This window comes from Antennarius striatus, chromosome 15, assembly GCF_040054535.1.
Source record: "Antennarius striatus isolate MH-2024 chromosome 15, ASM4005453v1, whole genome shotgun sequence".
NCBI classification, from domain to species: Eukaryota; Metazoa; Chordata; class Actinopteri; order Lophiiformes; family Antennariidae; genus Antennarius; species Antennarius striatus.
In genome coordinates this window covers 1,155,433-1,175,183 of record NC_090790.1, presented here as the reverse complement: position 1 = coordinate 1,175,183, position 19,751 = coordinate 1,155,433, and the positions used below count along the sequence as shown (strand labels likewise).

Below are 19,751 nucleotides of genomic sequence, written 5' to 3'. Positions count from 1 at the left end.
CAATGAGATGACACACACAATGAGATGACACACACAATGAGATGACACACACAATGAGATGACACACACAACGAGATGACACACACAACGAGATGACACACACAACGGGATGACACACACAACGGGATGACACACACAACGAGATGACACACACAACGAGATGACTCACACAACGAGATGACACAAACAACGAGATGACACACACAACGAGATGACACACACAACGAGATGACACACACAACGAGATGACACACACAATTAGATGACACACACAACGGGATGACACACACAACGAGATGACACAAACAATGAGATGACACACACAATGAAATGACACACACAATGAGATGACACAAACAATGAGCTGACACACACAATGGATGACGCACACAATGGGATGACGCACACAACGAGATGACGCACACAACGAGATGACGCACACAACGAGATGACACACACAACGAGATGACACACACAACGAGATGACACACACAACGAGATGACACACACGATGAGATGACACACACGATGAGATGACACACACGATGAGATGACACACACGACGGGATGACACACACAATGAGATGACACACATGATGAGATGACACACACGATGAGATGACACACACAACGAGATGACACACACAACGAGATGACACACACGATGAGATGACACACACGATGAGATGACACACACGATGAGATGACACACACGACGAGATGACACACACGACGGGATGACACACACAATGAGATGACACACATGATGAGATGACACACACGATGAGATGACACACACAATGAGATGACACACACAATGAGATGACACACACAATGAGATGACACACACAATGAGATGACACAATGAGATGACAGACACAATGAGATGACACACACAATGAGATGACACACACAATGAGATGACACACACAATGAGATGACACACACAATGAGATGACACAAACAATGAGATGACACACACAATGAGATGACACATACAATGAGATGACACACACAATGAGATGACACACACAATGAAATGACACACACAATGAGATGACACACACAATGAGATGACACACACAATGAGATGACACACACAATGAGATGACACACACAATGAGATGACACAATGAGATGACACACACAATGAGATGACACACACAATGAGATGACACACACAATGAGATGACACACACAGTGCACCAAAAACAGTACGAACACTACAGACACCTCATCCCACCCATGCCCAACCAGGCCTGTTTATTTTTTTATTTCTCTGCCTATCTATACCTTTCTATTTGTATATTCTTGATGGGTTTATATATTAGTCTTTCTCCTTGGTGTACTACTTTCTATGTGCTGGTGCTTTCTGTGTGCTTCTTTTGTGTTTTGTGTACTTACTGTGCTGTGTGTGACAGAGAACTAATTTCCCTGATGGAACCTCCTTAAGGGATCAATGAAGCTATAGTCTACACTAACAAAAGAAGCATCATCCTTTCATCCTGCAATTCAGGTAGAATACTAGTGAAGTAAGTCTTAGTATCACAGGAACATGTGACCACATCCTAAACGTTGCTTCTTTGCAAACAATGAAAGGAGAATGATCCCAGAGAATCATTAATGCCTTTTACACTCCAACATGCCATGTGGTGTTTGCTACAGGTTCTATCATACAGTCTCATAAAAGTGTTGACTTTACAAGATTTCTCTGCAACAGGAGAAATCTTGGTTTTGAAGAGTTCTCCTGTTGCTGGTTCCACGCCTCTTCCTGCTGCTGTGAGCGTTTCCCGTTGTGTTCGTTTGACTGAAGCGTCGTTGTTCACTGTTGTCGCATAATCACTGTTAGAATCTTGTGTTGTTTTAAGAGGAAGCGGGTTGTTTTTTCCAGCTTAGTACTTGATAACAAAAGCTATCACGTATTTTGGCTAACCTCAGACGAGTGCTTTATTATTAAGATAATCTGCCATAGTTTAGAGGTAGCTTAGCTTATTTTAGATGCTAACCATGGCTATGCTTCCTTCTCTCCTCCCTCTCCCCCTCTCTGCTGCTCAGTCAGTCTGATGTTTAGTTTTTTCCCCACTTCCTTCAGTGAAAAGGGCATCTGCACGAGTGTAGTGCTTTTTCTCTGATGGAAGCAAGGCTTAGCCAATTGGAGGTTCTGTGCCACCTATTCTGTGTAGCTGTGCCACCTAGCCAGGTAGCTTTAGCCGGAACGGAGCCACAAGCTCAAGTTAGTCAAGCTCAGGTTAGACCCTCCTCAGCTCAAGTTAGCCCCTCCCCAGCTCAAGTTAGCCCCTACCCAGCTCAGGTTAGCCACTCCCCAGCTCAAGTTAGCCACTCCCCAGCTCAAGTTAGCCCCTACCCAGCTCAAGTTAGCCCCTACCCAGCTCAGGTTAGCCACTCCCCAGCTCAGGTCAGCCTTCCTCCAGCAGCCCCCGAGCAGGAGCAGTGGGTGACTGTTCGGAGGAAACATAATGGCAGGCGGAAGCCTCGGGTTCACCACCAACCAACGCAAACCTTTGTTTATCGAACAGCTTTTCCCTGCCCAGTGACACGCCCACTGAGGAACAAACTCTGGTGATTGGCAGCTCTGTGGTGCGGCACGTTAAACTAAAGACACCAGCGACCATAGTCAAATGTATACCGGGTGCCACACCGGGCGACATCTAGTCATTCGTAAAACTGCTGGCTAAAGATAAACGTACATATAGTAAGATAGTAATTCATGTCGGCAGCAATGACACCCGGTTACGCCAATCGGAGGTCACTAAAATCAACATCCAGTTGGTGTGCAGCTACGCAAAAACAATGTCGGACTCCGTAGTGTTCTCTGGTCCCCTTCCTAATCTGACCAGTGATGACATGTTTAGCCGCATGTCTTCACTCAAACGCTGGCTGTCTAGGTGGTGTCCTGCTAATGACACAGTTTGCTGATAATTGGCGGTCATTTTGGGGAAAACCTCTCATTAGGAGAGACGGCATACATCCCACTTGGGATGGCGCCGCTCTCCTGTCCAAAAATCTGACCACGTTTATTTCTGCCCCAAAACCATGACCCAGAGTTGAGACCGGGATGCAGAGTCTCAGTCTTAAACAGGTCTCTGCACTCCTAGAACGGTCACCCACTGTACCTTCACCCACTGTAATGTTACCCACTGTACCTTCACCCACTGTAATGTTACCACTTTAATGTTACCACTGTAATGTTACCACTGTAATGTTACCCACTGTAATGTTACCACTGTAATGTTACCCACTGTACCTTCACCCACTGTACCTTCACCCACTGTAATGTTACCACTGTAATGTTACCACTGTAATGTTACCCACTGTAATGTTACCCACTGTAATGTTGCCACTGTAATGTTACCCACTGTAATGTTACCCACTGTAATGTTATACACTGTAATGTTACCTACTGTAATGTTACCACTGTAATGTTACCACTGTAATGTTACCACTGTAATGTTACCCACTGTAATGTTACCCACTGTACTGTTACCCACTGTAATGTTACCACTGTAATGTTACCACTGTGATGTTACCAACTACAATCTACACCTTTACCTACTATACTGTCACCCAGCATACGGTCACCCACTGTACACACCATTGAGACTGACTGTCCCATGACTGTTTCAAGTTAATTCATTTAAAATTAATTCATTTCAAGTCCAGAGGAAAGCAACTGGACATCCAAATTTAATAAAAATCAAAACCAAGACTCCAACAGCTCCGGAGTACAAAACAATAAAATGTGGTCTCCTGAATATTAAATCTGTCTTCAAAAGCTGTTTTAATCAATGACATATCAGATTATCATACAGATTTATTCTGTTTAACAGAATCCTGGCTAAGTGAGGATGAGTATTGTTCCCTAAATGAAGCTACTCCTCCTGGTCACCTAAATCATCAGATCCCTCCAGTCTCAGGCAGAGGTGGTGGAGTTACATCTATTTTTAATTCCTAGCTAGATTTGAGCCCTAAACCAAAAATGGTCTTTAATTCATTTGAAAGTCTTGGGTTTGATTGAGCCTATCAAACCCAATCCAGAAACTATTATTTGTCATCATCTATCGTCCTCCTGGTCCATACGGTGACTTTCTATCTGAATTTGCCGATTTCTTAACTAGTTTAATTCTTAAAACTGATAAGGTCATTATTGTTGGTGATTTCAATATTCACGTGGACGACAGTAATGATAGCCTCGGTAGCACATTCATGTCATTACTAGATTCCATAGGCTCTAGTCAGTGTGTACAGGAATCTACCCACCAGTTTAACCACTCTCTGGACTTAGTCCTGATTTATGGGATTGAAATTGAAGAGTTAATCATCTTTCCACATAATCCTATCCTCTCTGACCACTGCCTGATAACTTTTGACATTCGGCTACTGTGTAATTCACTTCCTGCAAAAAAAGTTTATACTAGAAATCTATCAGATTATACTATTTCTAAATTCAGGGAAGAAATCCCAAGTATACTTAATCTAATCCCACATCTGAACTACACAGAGGGTCATTTCCCGAATTCAGTTGATGTTAGTCCATCTGAAATTGATGAGTTTGTTGACAATATAACAGACTCTGCAAAAAACCTTAGATTTAATTGCTCCACTAAAAAATAAGACTATCAACCAGGGGATGTGAGCTCCCTGGTTTAAATCTCATACCCACCAATTAAAGCAGAAATCCCAAAAATCTGAGAGGAAAGGCGTTGTACTAAACTAGAACACCGCTCTGCTTGGCAAGATCTTCTTCTTTTCTTTTGGGCTTTTCCCTTCAGAGGTCGCCACAGCCAATCAGTGTCCTCCATCTAACCCTGTCTTCTGCATCCTCTTCTCTCACACCAACTACCTTCATGTCCTCTTTCACTACATCCATAAACCTCCTCTTTGGTCTTCCTCTAGGCCTCCTGCCTGGCAGTTCAGAACTCAGCATCCTTCTACCAATATATTCACTATCTCTCCTCTGGACATGTCCAAACCATCTCAGTCTGGCCTCTCTGACTTTATCTCCAGAACCTCTAACATGTGCTGTCCCTCTGATGTACTCATTCCTGATCCTATCCATCCTGGTCACTCCCAGAGAGAACCTCAGCATCTTCATCTCTGCTACCTCCAGCTCTGTCTCCTGTCTTTTCCTCAGTGACACTGTCTCTAGACCAAACAACATCGCTGGTCTCACCACAGTTTTGTACACCTTTCCTTTCATTTTAGCTGAAACTCTTCTATCACACATCACACCTGACACTTTCCTCCACCCGTTCCATCCTGCCTGGACACGCTTCTTCACCTCTTTTCCACACTCTCCATTGCTCTGGACTGTTGACCCTAAGTACTTCAAATCCTCCACCTTCTTGATCTCTTCTCCCTGTAACCTCACTCTTCCACTTGGGTCCCTCTCATTCACACACATGTACTCTGTCTTACTGCGGCTAACCTTCATTCCTCTCCTTTCCAGGACAAACCTCCACCTCTCTAGCTTCTCCTCCACCTGTTCCCTGCTCTCACTGCAGATCACAATGTCATCGGCAAACATCATAGTCCATGGAGATTCCTGTCTAACCTGGTCTGTCAGCCTGTCCATCACCATAGCAACAAGAAGGGGCTCAGAGCTGATCCCTGATGTAGTCCCACCTCCACCCTGAACTCCTCTGTCACACCTACAGCACACCTCACCACTGTCTTACAGTCCTCATACATGTCCTGCACCGCTCTAACATACTTCTCTGCCACTCCAGACTTCCTCATACAATACCACAGTTCCTCTCTGGGCACCCTGTCATCAGCTTTCTCCAGATCTACAAAAACACAATGCAGCTCCCTCTGGCCTTCTCTGTACTTCTCTATCAACATCCTCAAAGCAAATACTGCATCTGTAGTACTCTGTTTTGGCATGAAACCATACTGCTGCTCACAAATGTTCACTTCTGCCCTTAGTCTAGCTTCCACTACTCTCTCCCATAACTTCATTGTATGGCTCATCAGCTTTATTCCTCTGTAGTTGCCACAACTCTGCACATCTCCCTTGTTCTTAAAAATGGGCACCAGCACACTTCTCCTCCATTCCTCAGGCATCTTCTCACTATCTAAGATCCTGTTGAACAACCCAGTCAGAAACTCTACTGCCACCTCTCCTAGACACTTCCATACCTCTACAGGTATATCATCAGGACCGACTGCCTTTCCACTCTTGATCCTCTTCAGTGCCCTCCTCACTTCATCCTGACTAATCTTTGCTACTTCCTGGTCCACAACAGTCACCTCTTCTAGTCTTTGTTCTCTCTCATTTTCCACGTTCATCAACTCTTCAAAGTACTCTTTCCATCTTCCCATCACACTACTGGCACCTGTCAATAGACTTCCATCCCTATCCTTAATCACCCTAACCTGCTGCACGTCCTTCCCATCTCTGTCTCTCTGTCTTGCCAACCTGTATAGATCAGTCTCTCCCTCCTTACTGTCCAACCTAGCATACAAGTCATCATAAGCCCCTTGTTTGGCCTTTGCTACCTCTACCTTCACCTTACGCTGCATCTCCCTGTACTCCTGTCTACTCTCCTCAGTCCTCTCAGTGTCCCACTTCTTCTTAGCTAACCTCTTTCTCTGTATACACTCCTGTACCTCCTCATTCCACCACCAAGTCTCCTTATCTACTTTCCTTCCAGATGACACACCAAGTACTCTCCTACCTGTCTCCCTGATCACATTAGCTGTAGTTGTCCAGTCATCTGGAAGCACCTCCTGACCACCCAGAGCCTGTCTTAACTCCTTCCTAAAAGTCATGCAACACTCTTCCTTTTTCAGCTTCCACCATTTCGTCTTCTGCTCTGCCTTTGTCCTCTTCATCTTCCTCACCACCACAGTCATCCTACACACCACCATCCAATGCTGTTTGGCTACACTCTCACCTACCACTACTTTGCAGTCACTGATCTCCTTCAGGTTACACCGTCTACACCAGATGTAGTCTACCTGTGTGCTCCTACCTCCACTCTTATAGGTCACTCTATGTTCCTGCCTCTTCTGGAAGAAAGTATTCACTACAGCCATTTCCATCCTTTTTGCAAAGTCAACTACCATCTGTCCTTCTTCGTTCCTCTCCTGGATACCAAACCTGCCCATCACCTCCTCATCACCTCTGTTTCCTGCACCAACATGTCCATTGAAGTCTGCTCCAATGACAACTCTCTCACTTCTAGGTCTGCTCTGCATCACTTCATCAAAGTCCAGCCAGAATTTCTCCTTCTCCTCCAGCTCACATCCTACCTGTGGAGCATACCCGCTAACAACATTGAACATCACACCTTCTATTTCTAGCTTCAGACTCATCACTCTATCCGACACTCTTTTTACCTCCAGGACATTCCTAACAAACTCCTCCTTCAAGATAACTCCTACTCCATTTCTCTTCCTATCTACACCATGATAGAACAACTTGAACCCTGCTCCTAAACTTCTAGCCTTGCTACCTTTCCACCTGGTCTCCTGGACACACAGTATGTCTACCTTCCTCCTCTGCATCATGTCAACCAACTCTCTACCTTTTCCTGTCATAGTTTCAACAGTCAACGTCCCTACTCTCAGTGTTCCTCTTGTCTCTCTTCCTACGAACACACTCTCCTCTCCTTCGACCAACAGTATTCCAATTTTCCTTCTCTGTGTGGCAAGATAGTTTACATAAATACAGGAAGGCACTTGGTTCTGCTAGAGCAGGCTATTATTCATTATTAATCAGGGACAGTAGAAACAATCACAGATTCTTGTTCAGTACTGTATCCAGATTGACAAAGAGCCACAGTGTGTATGAGCAATGATTTTATGAATTTCTTTAATAAGATCCTGCTCATCAGAGACAAAATTAATGGCGTCCTGTCCTCAAACTCTGGTCCTTCTTTAGGTCCCTTAGATCCGGAAAACACACAGCTGACTCCTGAACCCTTTGGTTCTATGGAGGTCTTTTCTCCAATACAGATCAGTCAGCTGATTAAAATAGTCTCCTCAGCTAAACCATCCACCTGTCTGTTAGATCCAATTTCATCAAAGCTCATCAAAGAAGCCTTACCTTTACTTAGCAACCACTTCCGTAATATAATTAATCTCATTTAATTATATTAGGGAAGTCATAATCAACTGGATATGTACCATGGTCCTTTAAAGTAGCTGTAATGAAGCCACTCTTCAAAAAACCTAACCTGGACCCTACTGTTCTAAATAATTATCAAATCTCCAATTTTTGTCTAAGATCTTGGAGAAAATAGTCGCTAATCAGTTTTGTGATTTCCTAAAATCCAACAGTTTATTCGAGAATTTCCAGTCAGGTTTCAGGGAACATCATAGTACGGAAACAGCACTTGTCAAGGTTAGCAACGACCTTCTAACCGCTTCAGACAGAGGACTTGTTTCTATACTGGTTCTCTTGGACCTCAGTGTGGCGTTTGACACAACTGACCACAATATTCTTCTGGCATGACTGGACCAAACAATTGGTGTTAAGGGATCAGCACTGATGTGGTTTAAGTCCTATTTAACTGACCGTTCCCAGTTTGTTCACGTTAATAACAACTCCTCTCAGTCAACCACAGTTAGTTATGGAGTTCCTCAAGGCTCGGTTCTTGGTCCAATACTGTTTATCTTGTACATGCTTCCTCTGGGTAATTTGATAAGGAAACACTCCATCAACTTCCATTGTTATGCCGATGATACGCAATTATATCTCTGGATTAAACCTGACGAAGTCAGCCAGTTGGACAAATTACAGGCGTGTATGAAAGAGATCAAAGATTGGATGACCAATAACTTTTTGCATCTAAATTCCGATAAAACTGAGGTCATTGTGCTCGGCCCAAAAACTGTTAGGGATGTAGTGCCCAGTGATGTAATAACCTTGCATGGCATCACGTTTGAGGCCAAAACCTCTGCGAGGAACCTAGGTGTCATCGTTGATCAGGATCTCTGGTTTAACACACACATTAAGCAGGTTTCTAGAACGGCCTTTTTCCATCTCAAACATAGTTAAAATCAGGAATATTTTAAAACGGAGTGATGCAGAGAAATTAATCCACGCTTTCATCACTTCCAGACTAGATTACTGCAACGCACTTTTTACAGGCTGCTCCAAAAAGTCGCTGAAGACTCTTCAACTAATCCAGAATGCTGCTGCCAATGTTCTGACCAAGACCAGTACCAGAGACCATGTTCTGACCAGGACCAGTACCAGAGATCAGGTTCTGACCAGGACCAGTACCAGAGACCATGTTTCTCCTGTGTTGCTTCTCTGCACTGGCTTCCTGTGAAAGCTAGGACAGATGTTAAAATACTCCTCCTCACTTCCAAAGCCCTTGGTGGCACCGACCTACCTGAAGGAACTTTAGTTCCATATAATCCATCTAGAGCATTACGCTCTCAACATACTGGCCTACTGGTGGTTCCTAGAATTTATAAAAGTAGGACGGGGGCTAGAGCCTTGTGCTGTCAAGCCCCTCTATTGTGGAACCACCTCCCTCCTCAGTTCGGGGGGCAGACACCCTCTCATTATTTAAGACTAGACTTAAAACTTTTCTTTTTCAAAAATTTTACTATTAAGGCAGCTTAGGCTGCTAATTTTTTTTCTTATAGACCTACACTGCTGGAGACTCAACATCCAGACTCACTGAGGTCGTCTCTCCTCTTCCTCCTCTCCGACCTCACTCTCCTGGTCTCCATTCACACCTTCACTAACTCCACTCCTTCCCTGGAGTCTCTGTGCTCTATGTCCTCACAGGTTCTCTCAGGTTCAGCCCTCATCCATCCATCCACTGTAGACCTGCTCCCCCCATCCCACCAGTATCACCCCCATCTATCCATCGGCTGGGGTCCTGCTTCCTTTGTACCTCCTTCCACCATACAGTCATCCATGCAGCTGTAATTGTGCCTTGAATTTACCAACTACATGGTGGGGAACATGTATTGAAGACAACAACCCCAATGGTCTAACTATAACCATACAGACACCGACTCTATCTGGACTATCTGACACTCTCTCTCTGTCTCTCTTTCTCTGACCCTGTCCTTATCTTCATCTTATTTCTTTTTCACCCAACCAGTCAAGGCGGATGGCCGCTCAAAAGAGTCTGGGTCCTGACCAGAGATAATTCCTCAATGAGGGAGTTTTTCCCCATCACTGTCGCTTATGCTTTGGAGGGTTAAGTTGGATTTTTCTGTTTGTTAAAGCGCTTTGAAATGTCTGTTGCCATGATTAAGCGCTATATAAGTTTGACTGATTGATTTACTTCTACAGGACAGATCCTTACCTTCTTTGCACAAGCCAAAGTCTGCTATCCTCACAAAACCATCAGCATCCATGAGCAGATTATCCAGCTTCAAATCCCTGACAGACATAAACCACATTACACTACATCAGGCAGTATATGAAGCTCTACTGTCATGACAGCAGTGTGAGATGAAGTCACCTGTAAACGATCTGGTTCTGGTGGAGAAACTCAAGGCCAAGCAGCACACATGATGAATAAAACCTGAACAAATAAATGATGGAGAATGTGTTGAGACCCGGTGCCTCCATCCACCCTGAGCAATCCGTCTCAAGGGGACAAGTCAGATCTGAAGGGTCAGACCACGTTTAGGGGTGGTCTAACTCAGTGGTCCCCTACATTTTTGGCCCCACGGACCTATTTAATGTCAGACAACATTTTCAGGGACCGGCCTTTAAGGTGTGGTGGATAAATACAACAGAATAATATTATATGACCTGCATGAAAACTGTGGCATTTTCAAAACATAGTAATAAACATGAATCATGACATGAGTAACATCCTCTCTGCCCACAACACTCTCTGGTTGCTATGGTAATGTTTCAACATTCCTTCAAAATAAGGTAAACCGCAAATACAAAGTGCATGAACAATACAACTCACCACAATGCTGAATCAGTGGGAGCCCTGAACTTGTCTTTCTGCAACCAGGCAGTGCCATCTAGGGGTAATAGGAGACAATGGCACCAAAAGTGTGTGGATTATGTCCAGTCTACAAAATAGACTGGACATAATTTTGTTTTGGTCGCCGTCACTGCAGGTACCCCAATTCACACAGGTAGGATGTAGGAAATGGCAATATTGTTTTCAGTGCTGTTGTGACGATCTCAGGAGTATGGGGTTCGGGGCCCTTTGCTGAGGGCTGTCCGGTCCCTGTATTAACAAAGCCAGAGCTTGGTCCGCATTGCCGGCAGTAAGTCAGACCTGTTCCAGGTGCATGTTGGACTCCAGCAGGGCTGCCCTCTATCACCGGTTCTGTTCATAATCTTTATGGACAGAATTTCTAGGTGCAGCCAGGATCCAGAGGGGGTCCGGTTTGGGGACCAAAGGATTTCATCTCTGCTTTTTGCAGACGATGTTGTCCTGTTGGCCTCATCAAACCTGGACCTTCAGCGTGCACTGGGACGGTTTGCACCTGAGTGTAACACGAGTGGGATGAGGATCAACACCTCTAAATCCGAGGCCATGGTTCTCGATCGGAAAAGAGTGGTGTGCCCTCTTCAGGTCGGTGGAGAGTCTTTGCCCCAAGTGAAGGAGTTTAAGTATCTTGGGGTCTTGTTGACGAGTGAGGGAAGGATGGAACGTGAGACTGACAGACGGATCGGTGCAGCTTCTGCAGTGATGCAGTGGCTGTAGGTCTGTGGTGGTGAAGAAGGAGCTGAGTCACAAGACGAAGCTCTGGATTTACTGGTCAATCTACGTTCCTACTCTCACCTATGGTCAGGAGCTTTGGGTCATGACCCTAAGGACAAGATCCCGGATACAAGCAGCTGAAATGAGTTTCCACCGTAGAGTGGATGGGCACACCCTTAGAGATAGGGTGAGGAGCTCAGTCACCAGGGAGGAGCTCGGAGTAGTCGCTACTCCTCCGCCTTGAGCAGAGCCAGCTGAGGTGGCTCGGGAATCTGTTCCTGACGCCTCCTTGGGGAGGTGTTCCGGGCATGTCCTACCAGGAGGAGACCTGGAGGAAGACCTAGGACACGCTGGAGGGACTATGTCTTTCAGCTGGCCTGGGAACGCCTCGGGATCTACCTGGAGGAGCTGGAGGAGGTGTCTGGGGAGAGGGAAGTATGGGCATCCCTCCTGAGACTGTTGCCGCTGCTGAGACTGTGCAACCTTGTTAATCCGTGCACTTAAACCAGACAGCCCTCCGGTCATGTCAGGAGCTCCGTCGGTTCATGTGCCGACACAAAAAGGTCCATTCCAGTTTGCCTGATATATAATCATCAAGGGACTTGAATAGTTCTGCCGCTGTGGCTTTGGTTGTCAATGACAGTGCACATTAGATATCCTCACGTACATCCTTCTGATTAACATATCGCACATGAACGTGTAGTATTGCCTTTTTGTCAATATCTGTAGACTCATCAACCTGGAGTGCATACCATGGTGATGTATTAATCCTCTCCAGTAATTCTGTCTCAATATCATCCACTATTTCCTCGATGCGCGGAGTGACGGTGCTGGCCGAAGGAGACCCCTGTGTGATCTTTTTAACCTCAGCCTCTCCTAGAACTTCAACAGACGTCTTCAGTGGAGGGCAGGAACAAGTCTTTGCCAATGGTGAATGGCTTTTTAGCCTTAGCGATACGATTAGCCACCAAGTATGATGCTCTCAGTGCACTCGCATTTGTTGATGTGGTGGCCCTCAGTCATTAATTCTGTCCTTCTTGTTCATGCTCTTTCATTTCAAAATACTCCAAAGGCTTGTCTTTTAATGCAGGGTGCTTGGCCTGGTCCGCGGCCCAGGAGTTGGGGACCGCTGGTCTAGCTGACGTGTTGTGGGTCATTCTGGAAGACCATATCTATACTTTATTCCTTACAATCAGTATGTATGACAAACATACAGACTGATGTGGCAAGGACCCACAATGAACTTTGTGGAGCACCATCTATCTAAACTCTCCATGTGAATTTGCTAATCCCACTTTGGCAACATCCTGACCATCCCAACTCTGATTGGCTTTCAGACCTGGCATCACAATTGTGTTTCTCATATAGACTCTCACTTTGGACTTTGATGTTATGGCCACACCATAATTCCTCCCTAGTATTGATTAACTATCTATCCATCAGAGACAGATAGGATGGGTTACTGTGAGACCAAGTCTAACTAGCTAACTCTAACTCTTCATTGAAATCCTTCGACACATGGAGGTTATCATTAGAGCCATCTCATCAATCACTAAATGATGTTTTGGATGTGAAGTCACTGGTTTGTTTGCAGTAAAAAGATTGTGTGTTCGTCCAAGTGTTGTGTCTTTATTTGGTATTTGAAGTGGGGAAATGAGCTCAAACAAAAGGTGGCTAGAGATGCTCTATAACAACAGTTGTCAGTCATGACTGGACCACACTGGACAGATGGGAACAGCTGCAGTGAGAGGTTACCCACCAGGTCTGTTTCTCTGAGAAGATGCTGTTGTGAATGTGAGTCATCAGGTCTCCTCCTGGGGAGTAGGTCATCACAAAGCACAGGTGGTCAGCCGTCTGGAAGCAGCCGTGTAGGTTCACCAGGAAAGGATGTCGGGAGGCATTGATCACTTCAAAGATCCTCTTTTCACACATGAGGCTGAACGCAAACGCAGGCATTTTAGGGAATGTCATCATCTCATTCTGACTGTGGCTACTGATTTTCTGCTACAACTAAGCTGTGCTTTTCATTATGAAGAAAAACTGCATTTATATAAAGAAACACGGATTGAGGAGAGGCTTTTCTTTGCCTCCGTTGGCCTCACGAGGGACACATTGGGTTCTATCCCTGCAGGTGTTTCCCTGCTCTACCTGTGAAGTGTATTTAGAAACCGATTTAACCTCTGGGACTATACAAACGAAATGAATTGAAGAATGACTTTTAGAAATCCATTTCTATGGAATGCAGGCTGTCAATGTGTGTGTTCCCTCTGGCTTTGTCATTTGTTTTCATTTAATTTTTTAATTTTAATCAACCATACTGATCCCTGTAGGGAAATTATTAATCCACTCTATCACACGGGTTATTAGACGCATGCATATATAGTGTGTGTGCATTCCCGTAGCGCGCGCACACAGACACACACACACACACACACACGCACGCACAAACTATGGTTATGCCCATCGCCCACACAACAATGCATATATCCTGGACAAAAACTATGATTTTCGAAAATCTAAAGTGAAGATTTTTGAAAATGACTGAAAGTTGTCAGTCTCCAATACTGTACTGCAATGAAAACTGCTGTGACACATGTGTGACCCATGTTTGCATGTCCAATCAGATTGGACGCAGTTAAAACTGTGTTGGTGGTAAAATTCTCCAGGTGTTTTTACACACCTTGTTGTTGAAGTGGTGTTGCTTCATGTTGAGCACAGACGAAGGTCGGCTGTTTATCGACAGATAAACGTTCCACTTCCAGGACGTGTTGACAAACAAGATTGACACGAGAATATTTGTTCTTCTGTTTTTTCTTAATTGGAATCATAAAGTTGACGTATTATATAGCTTTCTAAATTTTCCCATCTTAATTTTAGTTGTTTTCTTTTGCTACAAATGCATCTCGGTAGAACAGTCCTCATCTCATCCAAGGAACCCTGTTATTATGTACAACGACAATAGAATTCATTCATTCATTCATTCATTCATTCAATGCCAGTTTTGGGTCAGACTGGGATGCGCTGTAAGCTGGTTGAACTCTGAGACTCCCACGTGTTCCGGTCCTCGCTCCTGTCGCTGTCAGAGTTGTAACGGAGTTCTTCTAAACGTTCTGATCCACACACCGATGCGGTCGTGTGTTTTTTTAAAGCGGGGTGGGGGGGGGCTAGCTTACCTGTCAACTTCACCACGTGTTACTACGTCTCCTTTCTTCAGGGCCTTGATGGCGTACAGTTTGCGTGACTTCTTATACTCTGCCAGCAGCACCTTGGATCAGGAGGCACCAACCATCACAATGTTAACATGAACGATAGTGCAGATGGGAGCTAACAGGTAATGAAGGAGGAGGAGGATGACGTGACCTGGCTGGAGAAGCTGTGGCTTCCTGTAGAATCTTTTCTCAGGAGTTTTGTGCAGCTCAAAGGGTAAAGCAGTGACGTTTACTCACCTTTCCAAAGTGACCTCTTCCCAGGACTGAGATGCAGTTGAAGTCTTCCATCTGAAGACCCCCGTCCCTACAGAAAAGTTTACAATTTTATTTTTTCTTGCCACCTTCAGCCTACATTAAAACTGACACTTCAGGGACTATTCAGTGATATAAGGTCCAAATCACATAGTGTAAGAGTATTTATTCTTTCCTCATCCTAATAAGGATTGTCTGGGCTGTCTCAATGCGCTATAAGCAGAGGTTGAACTGGACATGGTAAATGGACAACTTATTTAGTTCTAGTAAGGGCGTTACAACACGAGCCAACATGCACCCATTCACCCTAGCATTCATACACACAAGGAACACCTGTTCATTATGTGCAGTAACCATTCATACATCACTCAGACTGATGGCAGCAAGTAACTTCAGCCTCTTGCTGAAGGAACTTCAACATATCTGTGACAGGACTGAACCACTGAACGTCTGATAAATAGACCACTAGTGTAGCTTGTAGTAAGTAACTTTTATAAAAATAACTTTTTTACATGCTTTCTAAAACTAATAATCAGCTCGTCAAGCCCCATCCAGTGCTCCTAATGCCATTGGACCAGGCTTGACAAATCCTCGTCTGATTCTAAAGCACCAACATGGGCCAGGAGGAAGGTGTGGTGCCGAGTCACTCCTGTGCCTCTGCTTCAGGTAGCACCAGCCTGGAATCCGGCCTCGAGGGACGGGAGCTGTAGGCCGCGTGGTCAGCGTAGGCCACGTGGTCAGCCACCTATCAGAAGGGCTGATAAGTGTTTGACCACCTATCAGCCCTTCTGTGGTCTGAGTCCTCAAACCACACATTTTAGGATATTTCCAACTGATACCGTACCTCATCACACAATAACTTGTGGGACTTACTGTAGGGGAGGGTGGACTGAGGGCTGGCGTTTCAGCTTTGGGCTCTCCACAGGAGTCTGCTGTATGAGCAACAGAAACAAGCACAAAATGCTCAGGATCACTTCTCTGCTGTTAGCCTCAGATGTTATTGTGATTGATGCTGAAGTTATTCTCACCATTAGTCAGTGAAACAGAATTCCTGCCTTGCTTACCAGGGGAGAGTCTCCGATGTTCTTCGTGTGATGAGGAGATCTGCAAGGATATTCCTCAGAACAACTGGAACTTAGAGCAGTTTCTCTGAAAAACCAAGAGACAAATGTTTTTGCAGCCACTGCGGTGGAATCCATGGATCTCTTGTTTTCCCTCCTGTGATGCTAAATAAGGGGCAGATCTTGCAAAGTGAGTGGGCACAAAGGCTACCTCATCCCAGCTCTACTGACTCACAGCAGGCTCTCCAGCCTCTCCTCCAGCATTCCTCTGGATCATAGGGTATCTGAGTGACTTGCAATCAATTTTTATTGCACAGGTCTTTTTCAAGTCCAGATGATGCCGATCCCTTCCCCCTAGAGATTTTTTTAACGACTCTGTCAGAACCGATCAGCCTCGGTGACAGTAATGGTAAAAACGTGTATAATGGTAAAGAATTATACAATCATAAACTTAAAGATCAAGGTGACACACCATTGTTTTCCATGAGATATATGTTAATGTTTCTGCGCTAAGTGTGGAGCTACTTTCTCAGTTTGCTGAACGTAACTTGTGGCTCATTGTGTAAACACTACGAGACCAGCCCTTGACCTCACTGAAGCGGAGCTAACTAGTTAGCCAAATGCTAGCTGACTTCAACAGCTTGTGAGGGACATTCAGTGTGTAGCTCTGAGCCGGGTCGTTACCACACACTGGTACCGTAGCCTGAGCGAACTCCCTCTCGGGGGTGACCACGCCTATATTCAGGTGGACAATCAAATATGACTCAGGATCGGTTGCAGTAGTAGTAGTAGTAGTAGTAGTATGATGCCGATCCCTCCTGTGAACCTCCCTAAAGGAGGTTCCGTCAGGGAAATTGACATCTCTGTCTTACTACACACAGCACAGTGAGTACACAAAACACACAGAAAGAAGTACCGACACCTAAAAAGAATAAGAATAACACACCACAAAACATGCAAATAAAAGTATATTTGGCTCGGGGGATGAAGGAGTTCAATCTGTTGTTCCTGTATGTGGGGGGGTTCAGCCTCTGGCTCCTCTGGTTGTTGGTAACGGTATGCAGAGGGTGGTTGACATGGTCCATGATGTCCAGCAGTTTGTCCAGAGGGTCCAGCTTCATCCCCACCACTGAACTGGTCCTCCTGATCAGCTTCTCCATCCTGGAGAGATCCGCCTTGGTCACGCTCCCTCCCCAACACACCACAGTGAACGACAGGATGCTGGTGACCACAGACTGGTAGAACATCCACAGGAGCTTCCTGTAGATGCTGAATGCCCTCGGCCTCCTCAGAAAGTACATCCTGCTCTGAGCTTTCTGGTCCAGCTGCCTCGTGTTGCTGGTCCAGTCCAGCTTGTTGTCCAGCCACAGCCCAGGATATTTATAGGTCTGCACAATCTCCACCTCCTCCGTTCCTATCAGAACTGGTCTAGGTTGGGGTCTGTCCCTCCTGAAGTCAATGACCAGCTCTTTAGTTCTGGAGGTGTTGGGCTGCAGACTGTTGCTGTGACACCAGTCAACAAAGTCCTTCACCAGGCATCTATACTCCTCCTCCTCATTGTCCCTGATACATCCCACGATAGCTGTGTCATCTGAGAACTTCTGGATGTGACACAGTTCTGAGTTGTAGCAGAAGTCCACCGTGTACAGGGAGAAGAGGATTGGGACAAGCCAGTCCCCTGTGGAGCACCGATGCAGCTGACCACAGTATCAGATGTGACCTTTAGCCTGACCAACTGTGGTCTGTCGGTGAGGTAGTCGTGTATCCAAGCAACCAGTGTCCAATCGCATTGGTAGGAGTTTTTCCTGTAGGATACAGGGCCGGATGGTGTTAAAGGCACCTGAGAAATCCAGGAAAAGTATCCTCACTCCCGCTTCCCTTGTCCAGATGTGTGTAGGCTCGGTGTAGCATGTGGAGGATGGCGTCCTTCATGCCAACCTTTCCTCGGTGGGCAAACTGTAGAGTCCTCAGCATGTTGCACCGAGGCCTGAGGAGATCAATTCAGGTCAATTTGCTCCATCAGTCACCCTGGAGATGACGTAAGGTTCAGCTCTGTGGTCAATCTGATTGTTTTGGGTTCTGTCCAGCAATGAATCCAAAGGATTTCAAATATCTATGGATGCAGGAAGCGTTTTCTAGGATTTGGTAGGGTTGGAGACGACCACTATGTACATGTAGAGACCTGAAAAAAATTGTTTTTCATAACAGGACCTCTTTAAGCAGGAGAAAAAAGGTTAAAGGGTCGTCTGACTGCAGTGCAGAAGCCATTAAAAGAAAATGTGTCAAACAAGAATCAAAATGGATTTTAACTATTTCAGAGCTCTGAATGATTTAGATACCTTTACTACCTTGTGTTGTGTCAAGGATGTCCCATGTTCCGTGTTGAGTGAGAAGCTTTTGTTCAGTCATTGGTTGGTTTATTTTATGTACATTTTGTTTAGTTAGCTGATGAGGATCCTGACTGAGATACTGCATGTAATAATCTTCAAGTATTCTTGTTTAATGTGTTAAAGTTCCCTTTTTCTGTTTTTCATTTTTTCAAAATGTAATTTTTTTAATCAGAGCATTCAGCAAACCAATTTTCGATTGAGTCATACTTCACAAAAGCAAAACTAAACAAACTACATTGTATGATTACGATTAAATTTTGTTTAGTTTATTATTTTCCTACCATTAAATGTTTTTGAGTGTGAATTCCACGTCAATGTGATTTTGTTTTTTGTGAATGTTCTTTTAAAAATGAAATGCCTTGCAGTAAGTAGCCTCTTCTCTGCAGTCGTCCCAGGGTACTGACTAGTAGTGATAAACTGTATGCTCACCATCCTGCTGGTCGTCCCAGCCTCAACACCTGTCCGCTCCACTGCAAGAGAAGATGGCTTCTGGGCTTCCCTTGGGCCAGATCGCACCGTGACTGTGGGACAGCTTCCAGTTATGCTCGGCCAGAGGACACCAGGCCCAGCAGTGCCTTGTGTCTGAGCTGGGACTCAACTAGCTCCAATCCCTCTTGAGCTTCAAGCTTCCAGCCAGTAACAATTGTAACCATTGAGATGCAACTGTGGGGTCACTGGAGTCTCAACAGGCCAGTGCTTCTCTTGTGAATGAAACCCTGACTTCCTCCTCCAAGCTGCCATCCAGCAGCGCTGCTAAGGGTGATGAGGCAGACCCGGCTATCTTTCTCAGGCTGGAGCTCGACTTTCTCTTCTGGGTTTCTACAGTAGACATGGCCAACATCTACTGGCCAGAGGATAAGGTTCAGGACAGAATACTGATAGAACCATGCCCTGAACCTGCCCAGTAGACCAGACTTGTCTACTGTAGTCTACTGTAATGGTTGTTGGAGTGCTTGGCGTTGGAGTGCTGTTGTCTCCGAGCCAGGGTCCTCCTGCGTTCCACAAGGTCTTAGTCCTCCCTTCCCAAGCATTTCATTCGGCTCTGATGAACTTTTAGGCCTTGGTCATTCTTGTAGACCTCACTGCAGATGCATCTTTTTGTCTGTTTTCCTAGGTTGCCATCATTGGGTCCATCCTGTTGGGAAGCTCATCCGCCCCCCTCTCAGGCTC

General features: G+C 45.3%; 1 protein-coding gene across 2 annotated transcripts in view; it reads right to left on the bottom strand.

Moving 5' to 3' along the window:
* pkn3 (protein kinase N3) overlaps window positions 1–19,751 on the bottom strand; it is a 43,910-nt gene that overhangs the window by 6,816 nt on the left and 17,343 nt on the right. For both annotated transcript variants that reach the window (XM_068334746.1, XM_068334747.1), the window contains exons 12-18: window positions 16,195–16,279; window positions 16,004–16,062; window positions 15,116–15,182; window positions 14,843–14,934; window positions 13,429–13,605; window positions 10,458–10,520; window positions 10,299–10,375 (exon numbers count right to left, since the gene is read on the bottom strand). In XM_068334746.1, the coding sequence (XP_068190847.1) occupies window positions 10,299–10,375; window positions 10,458–10,520; window positions 13,429–13,605; window positions 14,843–14,934; window positions 15,116–15,182; window positions 16,004–16,062; window positions 16,195–16,279 (620 nt within the window). The remainder of the gene's footprint in view (window positions 1–10,298; window positions 10,376–10,457; window positions 10,521–13,428; window positions 13,606–14,842; window positions 14,935–15,115; window positions 15,183–16,003; window positions 16,063–16,194; window positions 16,280–19,751) is intronic.